The sequence below is a fragment of the Mauremys mutica genome, chromosome 1, assembly GCF_020497125.1.
Source record: "Mauremys mutica isolate MM-2020 ecotype Southern chromosome 1, ASM2049712v1, whole genome shotgun sequence".
NCBI lineage: Eukaryota > Metazoa > Chordata > Testudines > Geoemydidae > Mauremys > Mauremys mutica.
Window position 1 is genome coordinate 22,875,910 of NC_059072.1, and position 10,903 is coordinate 22,886,812.

The 10,903-nt window shown below is 41.5% G+C and overlaps 1 protein-coding gene across 1 annotated transcript in view; it reads right to left on the reverse strand.

The window, feature by feature from the left end:
• Window positions 1-6,648, reverse strand: part of CD36 (CD36 molecule) — a 36,632-nt gene extending 29,984 nt beyond the window's left edge. Inside the window, exon 1 of the mRNA XM_045001947.1 lies at window positions 6,424-6,648. Within this exon, the coding sequence (XP_044857882.1) occupies window positions 6,424-6,543 (120 nt within the window). The 5' untranslated portion in view covers window positions 6,544-6,648. The remainder of the gene's footprint in view (window positions 1-6,423) is intronic.
• Between the last annotated feature and the right edge of the window lie 4,255 nt (window positions 6,649-10,903).

A 10,903-nucleotide genomic window follows, 5' to 3' on the forward strand; every position in this document is an offset into this window, starting at 1 on the left:
ATATAGTAAAGAGGTAAGAATCCATGTAAACAGGAAATAAAGACAGTCCTGCATTTACCCTGATTAGTGTCCTGGCTGTCTGTCATTTCCACAGAGTAGGGCCCCTAGAGGCAGCGAAATCTGGGTAGAATGTTTAAGCTGAAGTTTGCTATTGCCATGTTTTTGTTAAGAAAGCTGAACTGCAGGAATGGTGACTTTTTGATTCCACATATTGTGTGGACTTTGTTTTAGAGCAGGCTGTGATAAGCACCTGCCCACAGACCCTTATCTAGGAGATAATGGTGGAGTTAGAGGTCAAACTACTAAGTGCATCTGGTTTGGGATTTATTATCCTCAAAAGTATTGGAGTAATAATTGGAGATATACCAGTCTCCTAGAACTGGAAGGGACCTTGAAAGGTCATTGAGTCCAGCCCCCTGCCTTCACTAGCAGGACCAATTCTTGCCCCAGACCCCTAAGTGGTCTCCTCAAGGATTGAACTCACAACCCTGGGTTTAACAGGCTAATGCTCAAACCACTGAGCTATCCCACCTCCCTAAAAATAAAAATATCTGAAATGGAAATAAATATGTTTAGTGAAAGGGAAGAACTGCCATGAGTTAAATCCTGCAGGCAAACCTCTTACTGACTTCAGTAAAGGCTGCAGGGTTTGGCCCAGAGGGCAGAAACATGTGAAGCACTGGCATTATTCAGGCTTCTGTTCATGGCTTAGTCTGTGTACCTCGGGCCAGACCAGCAAGACATAATTCAGCTGTTCTTGGCAAGGCTTGTTTAATGGTGTTAATTTGTGGAACCAAAACTTTCCCATTTTATTCACATCAAAGTCCCATTTGCTTTAACAGGACTTGTTTGGGGTGAACTGTATAAGTTCCTGGTGATTGCATGATGTGGATACTAGTCAATAAGAAGTTAGTTTGTGACTGTTTTAGTCACCATACTTGTGAGGTGTCAGATCTCAACCCTCAGCAGCTGAAAGGGCAAGTTGCTTTGTTAAACCATTGCTTTCTTAATCCCAGCAATAAAAGTTTAAGCCAAATTTATTGAACCTGGATGTATATCAAATTACATCTCCCAGAGCCACCATGAACCTCTACATGCCACAGGGATTAACTCAGAGCTCGGATAGGTAGTGGTACTGCCAGTGTCCTCCTACCGGATCTGAGCCCAGTGTGAAAAGCTTTGAAATATGGATCTATGATTCTAGTCTCAAAAGCAACTTTGTAAAAATAGCATTTTCACTCTCAGCAGTAGAGCTGGACAGAAAGTGACAATTCGGTTTTCTGAAAAAAAATGTTGGTTTCAAAATTTGTTTTTATTCCATTTTGGAATTAAACAGAGACGTACATTTTTCATTAAAAAAAATCAGATACCCCAAAACAGCAGAGCTGGCTAGAGAGCCCCACACAGCCAGTAATGCAGTGGGTACGCCTGGGGTGTACAAGACCTAGGGTGACATTCCTACTCTGAATCATAAAGAGTAGGGACTTGACCCCAGATCTCTCAAATCCCAGCTGAGTGCTCGAAACCACCAGAGTTTTGGTTATTCTGCATTCCCTCTATTTTCTGAATGTTCTGTCCTGAACCTGAGAAACTTTCCTGAAGAAATTTTCATTAAAACTGGTTTGACTGGTGATGATGATGCACAAGGAAGAAGGAATCCATCTTGAGTCAGGCTCAGTATGAGTGTGCAGGACTAGCTGTATCTTTTCAACGGGGCCGGCTCCAGGCACCAGCATTCCAAGCTGGTGCTTGGGGCGGCAATCTGCAAGGAGCGACAGTCCTTGTTGTTTTGTCCCCAAGCAGCGCGCCGAATTGCCGCTGCGGACGGCAGGGGCAGTCCGTGTGCCCTTAGGGTGGTAGGCGCGTTTCCGTGGCGGCAGCAATTCAGCATCAGCTTCTATGTTTAGCTGTCTGCGGGGCTTCAGCTAAACATAGAAGCTGCCGCCAAATTGCCACCGCCACGGAAACGCGCCTGCCACCCTAAGGGCACACGGACTGCCCCCGCCGTCCACAGCGGCAATTTGGTATGCTGCTTGGGGCAGCGAAAACTGTAGAACCCTGCTTTTCAATTTTCAACTGTGCATATTAGATTTAGAATACTAATGAAAATGGAACCCTACAGTACCCTGTAATTCAGCCTGAGTCTCTTTTAATTAGAGAAGCTGAAGAGTGAAAAATTCAAGCATCTGAAACAAATTATCACAAAAAAATAAAACAGAAAGAAGCTAAAGATGATCACATTTAAAAATCACAAGTTAAGAATTCATACATATGCATCATTGCCACAAAACTCATGTAGACATTTGCAAAGATATGTTTGTCGCAAAAGTAATCTCAAAAATATATTTATATCAAATAAATGAATGTACAATAATGTTAGCAACATAAATACTCCAAGTGTAGAAAAAACAGAAGGAGATTAAAAGAATGGTCTGGTCTAATCCAAAAAAAATACTTAATGTCCAGAAATCTGAGTATCTCTCAAGATTATATCAGTGATACATAGTTTATAAGTGGAGCACAGGATCAGGTCCAAGAGGTGATTATAGCTGGACCACTTGGTAATAGTGACCATAATTTAATTAAATTTAACATCCCTGTGGTGGGGAAAACTCCACAGCAGCCCAACACTGTAGCATTTAATTTCAGAAAGGGGAACTACACAAAAATGAGGAGGTTAGTGAAACAGAAATTAAAAGGTACAGTACCAAAAGTAAAATCCCTGCAAGCTGAGTGGAAACTTTTTTAAAGACACCATAATAGAGGCTCAATTTAAATGTATACCCCAAATTAAAAAACATAGTAAGAGAACTAAAAAAGAGCCACCGTGGTTAAACAACAACATAAAAAAAGCAGTGAGAGGCAAAAAGGCATCCTTTAAAAAATGGAAGATGAAACCTAATGAGGAAAATAGAAAAGAGCATAAACTCTGGCAAATGAAGTGTAAAAATATAATTAGAAAGACCAAAAAAGAATTTAAAGAAAAGCTAGTCAAAGACTCCAGAAGTAATAGCAACATTTTTTTTAATACATCAGAAGCAGAAAGCCTGCTAAACAACCAGTGGGGCCACTGGACAATGGAGATGCTAAAGGAGCACTCAAAGACGATAAAGCCATTGCAGAGAAACTAAATGAATTCTTTGCATCGGTCTTCACTGTTGAGGACGTGAGGGAGATTCCCAAACCTGAGCCATTCTTTTTGGGTGACAAATCTGAGGAACTGTCCCAAATTGAGGTGTCATTAGAGGAGGGTTTGGAACAAATTGATAAACTAAACAGTAATAAGTCTCCAGAACCTGATGGTATTCACCCAAGAGTTCTGAAGGAACAAAAATGTGAAAATGCAGGACTACTAACTGTCATCTGTCACCTATCACTTAAATCAGCTGCTGTACCAAATGACTGGAAGATAGCTAATGTGATGCCAATTTTTAAAAAGGGCTCCAGAGGTGACCCTGGCAACTACAGGCCAGTAAGCCTCACTTCAGTACCGGGAAAATTGGTTAAAAATATCGTAAAGAACAAAATTGTCAGACACATAGATGAACATAATTTGTTGGGAAATAGTCAACATGTTTTTTGTAAAGGGAAATCATGCCTCACCAATCTACTAGAATTCTTTGAGGGAGTCAACAAGCATGCGGACAAAGGAGATCTAGTGGATATAATGTATTTAGATTTTCAGAAAGCCCTTGACAAGGTCCCTCACCAAAGGCTCTTAAGTAAAATAAGTAGTCATGGGATAAGAGGGAAGGTTCTCTCATGCATTGGTAACTGGTTAAAAGATAGGAAATGGGCAGGGATGGTGTCCCTAGGCTCTGTTTGCCAGAAGCTGAGACTGGATGACAGGGCATGGATCACTTGATGATAACCTGTCTGTTCATTCCCTTTGGAGCACCTGCCATTGGCCACTGTCAGGGGACACGATACTGGGCTTGATGGATCTCTGGTCTGACCCAGTATGGCCATTCTTATGTTCTTATGTAATTACATGTTCCTCCAAGATTCAATAAAATGTTTGTGAAAATGTTTTTTGCATGATTTCTATCTCCTAAAATGTTGATAGGTAAAATTAAATACTTAGTGAGACACACCAGTGTTTTTAGCTATTGTGTGGCTTCTCTCTGCATCCGAACAAAACTAGGTACTAGAACTGGTTGTGTAATCCCAGTGAAGCAGTTTTTTTTGGTTGGAATTTGCCGATTCATCAATTGATTTTGATGAAGTTCCTCTGGAAGTCAACAAGGGGCCCAGTGGTAACCTGCCTGGCTTCCTGCCAGCTCACTCACCTGTCTCCTTGGCAGCTGCTTGGTGGGCTGCTGGGGAAGTTGATCTTCCAGGGCCTGCTGTTTCCAGGCCATGCAAACCATCCCAAAGCCAGGGACCCTAGAGCTTCATCCCCTTCCATGGAAAATTTTGAAATTTTTAATTTGTGTTTCAAATTGGAATGAAATCAAAGTTTCAAAATAGCAAAATCCTCCACAAAATGGAATATGTTTCTCCACCCAGCTCTATTAGGAACCACTTCCCTTGTTCTGCTCACAGCCCTGCTAGTACGTAAGGCCCTGATAATGCAAGGAGGCAGACACAGTTGGACTCCAGTAGACTTTGAAGGGGCTCTTTGCAGGCACAGGGGTCAGCCAGAAGGCATTTCATTGCAGGATCAGAACCTAACATCACTGAGAATACTCCTACTAGCTAGAGCTAAGTGAGTGGCTACATTGTTGCCGAATTGTTGCCATATGTGAAAAAAAAAAGATTCAGAGATTAGTAAGCAATTGAGCATTAACAAACAAAGGAAATAAAGTAACAGTAAAAAAAAATACTAGCTTCCAAAACTGCAAGGGCCAGATCCTCAATCTTGCAAAGATTTATGCACATGCTAAACTTTAGCCACTGGGATAAAGTCCCATTGACTGCAGTAGGATTAGGGCCAGCTGGTGTATTTCTATTACAGTCAGTGGAGCTATGCAGATTTACACCAACTGTGCATGTCGCTCACTTCCAATGAAGATTCAAATGTGGGAGAGCACAAGGACTTGAACCAAGGTCCCCACATTCCTTGTAAATATTTTAACCATCGAGCTAGATAGAGTCTCTTTCTCAATTTCTCCTGTTGAAGTTGTTCCACAGTGACTAAATATTCATGAAGCCAGAGAGAGGTTCAGAAAGAAAGATGGTGAAAGCTCACTATTTTCTGTAAACTAGATTTTTTGTTTTCTGGACAGTCCTATCGACAACATATGTTGCCAGATTCTCTGTTAGCTATACACAGAGCAGTTTAATTGTAAATTATTTGATCAGAAAATTCAGCTGTAATATAACGTTTGACAAATTGGAGAACTGGTCTGAAATCAAGATGAAATTCAATAAAGACGAGCAAAGTACTACACTTAGGAAAAATCAAATGCACAAATACAAAATGGGGAATAACTGATAAGGCAATGCTGAGAAGGATATGGGGGTTATAGCAGATCACCAGCTGAACTGGGGCAAACAATGTGATACATTGTGTATCATGCAGTTGTGAAAAAGGCGAATATTCTTGGGTGTACTAACAGTACTGTCGTTTGTAAAACATGAGAGGTAGTTGTCCCTCTCTACTCAGCACTGCTAAGGCCCCAGCTGGTGTACTGTGTCCATTTTTTGAGTGCCACACTTGAAGAAAGATGTAGGCAAACTAGAGAGAGTCCAGAGAAGAGCAACAAAAATAAGAAAAGATTTAGAAAATCTGACCTATGTGGAAAAGTTAAAAAAAAATGGCCACGTTTAGTTTAAGAAAAGAAGACTGAGGGGGGACCTGATAAAAGTTTTCAGATCTGTTAAGGGCTGTTATAAAGAGGAGGGTGATCAATTGTTCTCCATGTCCTACCTTCAGTGGACATGGAGTAATTGGCCTAATTTCCAACCAGGGAGATTCATTTAGCTGTTAGACAAAGTTTCTCACTCTATGGATAGTTAAGATCTGGAATAGGCTTGGAAGTTCCCTTGGAAGTTGTAGAGTCCCCATCACTGGAGGTTTTAAAGAACAGTTTGGACAAACACCTGTCAGGGATGGTTCAGTTATACTTGGTCCTGCCTCAGAGCAGGGGACTGGACTAGATGACCTCTCAAGGTCCAGCCCTATATTTCTGATTCTATTTCTTAACCACTTACCCCTCATGCTAAACATGAAATAGAGGGAGAATAGAAGAAAAACAAACTTAACTTATGTTGAAATACTAAAAGCTATTTTTGGCATGTGCAATTTTCTAAAAACTTGGATCAGCCTGAATTCACGTTCTCAGTAAAGAAAAGCCCTCACGACTAATTGCAGTATTGTGCAAATTTTCTCAACACTGAAAAAAGATATTCCCAACCAAAGTTCTAAGACTTAAAATAACCACAAATCATATGAGATTTAAAGGAGACCATAACTTGTACCTTTCTTATTTTCCTGTCAACAAGGTAATCTCCAAGTGGTATGAGGGCACCTCCAAATACAGCCAGTACTCCACCAATGATAGCCCCCGTGAGTAGCCCACAGTTTCTGCTACAGCCCATGCTGCTTCTTTTTCAGTGTGCACGTTGGTAGCTTGTTTCTAAGCTTCAGGTCCTTGTATAACTGTGTGGTCCCGATGCATCAACCGATCTTACCAACAGAAACTGCTAATGCAACAGGAGAGAGAGAAAAATCATTATCAAGAGCTCAAAGTCCAAAGTACATGATGGGACACAAATAGGAAGATAAGTTTTAACGTACTAAAACTAGCCCCCTCTATCTATGAGGTCTTGGCAGGAAAAAAGTTATTTCTAGACTCCCTGGAACTTTAACTATTTGTTGCATGAAGTTATCTTGACAGTCCTACTGCTCTGCAACACTGGGAACTTTTTTTTCATTTTTATTTTAATTTCATCCAACCAAATCCTTCCATCATCGTTCAGTCAAAACTCCTACCACAGTGTTGAGACTGCAATGAGAGTTTGGACTGAGTAGGGACTAAAGAATTTGGACCATAGGATTAGCCACACTGGATCAGACCACTAAGGAATCTGCTCTGGAATCCTACCTCTGTCAGTGGCCAGTTGCAGGTAGTGAAAAAGAAAGGCAATGTTTTAAAGTACATAATAATGCCTCTAACAAATTGTGCATACCACATCTCTGTGACTCCAACAAGCTGTAAGTTTGTGCCCTGATTAGCTACATCTTGACTGAATCCTTCACTTTTCATGCAGAAAATATCTACTATGCATAAAACAACCTAAAATAAACTTTGAATGACCCAAACTCTGCCCTGTCCTTAGGTAAATTAATGAAGATATGAGTTAGCACCAATTCTGCTTAACCTGACAGCTTTGCTCCCTATGTAGCTGAATTGACTTCAATGCTGTCTGGATGTACAGCAGTATAAATAAGGCTATTTGAACCAGGGCAAATGGCAAACATGCATGTGTATCAAAGAGCAGATGTGTGTCCATGGGACCTTTTTCCTTAGGCTTAATTTCTCCTCTCACTTACATTGGTGTAAATCAGGAGCAATTCTACTGAAGTCAGTGATATAATGCCAGCATAAAACAAGAATTTGTCAGAATTGCTGAATTAGGAGTTACAAAAATTAATAATTTCAGTGATTCCTGCAAAAAGTAAGAGTCAGGACATTGATATACTTAAAAAAAACCTTCAGTGAAAATAGATTCTTCTAAAACACAGAGGGCCAGGTCCTCAACTGGTGTAAGTATAGCTCCACTGAAAGAATGCAGATTTGCATTTGCTGCAAGTCAGGCTTAGGAGGTGCACAAACAGAAGATTCCTTGAGAACTCAGCAAAAGTAGCGTTAAAGCCTCATAAGCAGCATGTGGCTGTTGAAATAGTTCATCTGGTGTCCTTGCATTTTAAAACCATCTAATGTTCTTAACCATAATGCATTTGTAAGCGTTTGTGCAGTGTCCCAAGTCCCTAGACATGTGCATGTGCTGACAGGGGAGCAGGCCGGTACTTTAGAAATAAAGGGGTATATACGTCAGTTTTTAATCTGGGCATTCTTTCCACTCTGCTGATTAATTGTTCGTCCCAGTTCCCTCTCTCAGAGTTTCTTCACTTCCAGCTGCCCTTCTGGCTCTTTTCCCCCCACCTGTTCTCCTTTCATCTATCCCTCTTGCGTGAAGGATGAGCAGGGAATATCTTTCTGTAATTTCTTGCCTTCTGAACCATAGAACTAACATGACAAATGTCACCATCCCATTGCCCACTCTGCTTTTATATTATGTCCTGTCCTCCACAACCATTGTCTGTCTTGTCTATTTAGACTGTAAGCTGGTCAGGGCAGGGGCTGGCTGTTACTATGTACTGTTTGTACAGTGTTTAGAACAAGGGGGCCCTGATATCAGTTTACGTTACCCCGAGGGGTAACGATATGATAATATTAATAATAATTAAATCATATGTTATTACTGTGCCTTTGAAGAATACTCCTGGGTGCTGATTCAGGGAAGAACTTAAGCACATATAAAGGTAATAATAGGAGATATACCAATCTCCTAGCACTCGAAGGGACCTTGAAAGGTCATTGAGTCCAGCCCCCTGCCTTCACTAGCAGGGCCAGTTTTTGCCCCAGATCCCTAAGTGGCCTCCTCAAGGATTGGAGTCACAACCCTGGGTTTAGTAGGCCAATGCTCAAACCACTGAGCTATCCCTCCCACCCATCCAAATTTATGACAGAATTTAAGCACATGCTTAATTTGACCACTGACTTCAGTGGCATTTAGCATGAGCTTGAAGTTAGGTAAATGTGCATGTGCTGCTCTGAATAGGCATGCCAGGGCCTTGGAGATATCAGCAGGAGTTCTACCTGCAGAATGATATCATATGATGGAGGGCGTGTTCTAAATACCTGCACAGATCAAATAGGATGAGATTAGATACCACAAATGCTGTGATAATGAGGTAAAGAGCAGAGCCATGTGATATATTTAATTTGTGATGCACCTCCTCTGCATTCGCCCACTAATCCATCTGTGCCAGGGTTAATTTTAACATTCCAAACATCTGAGCAGCTTCATACAGCTGCCATTTTAGAAAATCTGCCTGCTAGAAAAATGTTTCCTTCGTCTCTCCCTGACCTCCAACCCTCTCATTATAGTGCCTTGGTATGCAGTGTAGGATGTGCATTATTCAGTCTTCAATCCATGGCAGGTTTAAGATATGATTACATGCATTAAACCATGACCATTCAATGCTAGAAACAGGAAGGTCCCCAATTTTCAAATGGGACCTGATCCTTGCTTTTAGCAGGTGCTAGCACAGTTTAGGGTCTGGCCAATCTTGACAAGTATGTGTACAAAAATATGGCTCCACAAGGCAGGGGCGGCTCCAGGCATCAGCATGCCAAGCGCGTGCTTGGGGCGGCAAGCCATGGGGGGGCTCTCTGCCGGTCGCTGGCTTCGGCAGACCTCCTGCAGGCAGGCCGCCAAATCCGCTGGACTGGGGACCTCCCGCAGGCAAGCCGCCAAAGGCAGCCTGCCTGCCGTGCTTGGGGTGGCAAAATACCTAGAGCTGCCCCTGCCACAAGGTGTGGTGAGCCACTATGCAGGATTGGGCCCTATAGTTGCATTTGGTGCCAGATACAGTAGAACATAGGAGGAAAAAAAAGTGGGTTAGTTCTTAATTTATACTAGTTTCAGAGCTCACCACTGTCACAGAACTTTCCAACTTTTATTCACCCGAGATCTCAGGGTAAGAGCAAAACTGCTCTTTCCTGCATGTTGCAAGTTGCTGCCTCTACTACCTTGTATTCTTAACAGTTTCTGTTAATATGATGTGAATTATATATATTATATTATATTATATACAGGAGGTCAGACTAGGTGGTCTAAAATTACTTTCTGGCCTTAAAAAAATCTATGCACTTATGAAAGTAGCAAACTCGGTTTGGCAGTTGGTAATAACTTTTGTCATAATTCCCTACTTTTGTAACTGTAAAGCATTCACCACTTTTCTACCAAATACAATGCAATAACTGTCTAGACGCATCCCAAGTTATGCAATTCAGAAATCTTGAGTAATGGCTAATTACTGTCAGATAACTACAAGGTTACTGACAACATTCAATCGCAGATAAAAATAAGTATGTAACCCTTAGCTATCATCATTTTATAGCTAAACAACATATGGAGATAAAAATATTACATAACAATTGATAAAACAAGTTCCAGTTCAGTGCACACCCACTCCATCCCTATGTTATATGTATTATGAAAACCAGAATATCATATATGGTGCCATGAAACACCATTAACAAACTGATTTTAGCATTAGCAACACTATCCAACAGTAATCCCCTTCTACAATGCTGGGCATGAAGATAATTTAAGTCTTTTTACTTGTTGCTGTCTATGAAGTTGATCTTTGAAATCCCCTTTATTTTATGAGAACAGCTTAAAACATCTTTTCCACCCCCTGGGGAGACTCTGAATAGGGGGTGCGGGGACAAAGAAAAGTCCTTAAAACTTTGTTCATGGGCTCCATTTAGTTGGGCTGTTCATGTGTTACGAATGCATGTTTAAAGGAACACTGCCTAATCAAGTATAGCCCAAAACAATAATAATAAAAAAAGCCTTTACAAAAACCTAAGAACTGTATCAGCCTTTTCCTAGGATGTTCTTTACATTCTCTCAGACAGTGGTTTTTAAACAAATAAGCACTGCCTGACAATTTTTAGCAACCCAGACATTGGAGCTCTATGTTCCTGAAAGCAAACTGACATCCCCAACTACGGGGCCGCAGAGGAACATTCAGGAGGTGTTGCTGGGGGTCAGGCCACCCCCCCACGGGGGGGGGCAGGGAGGGAGCACCACCAAATTCCACTCCTGGCCCCGTCCCTGCACCCACTGGGCCCCTGGCACCAGCCGAAGCTCTGCTCCTGCC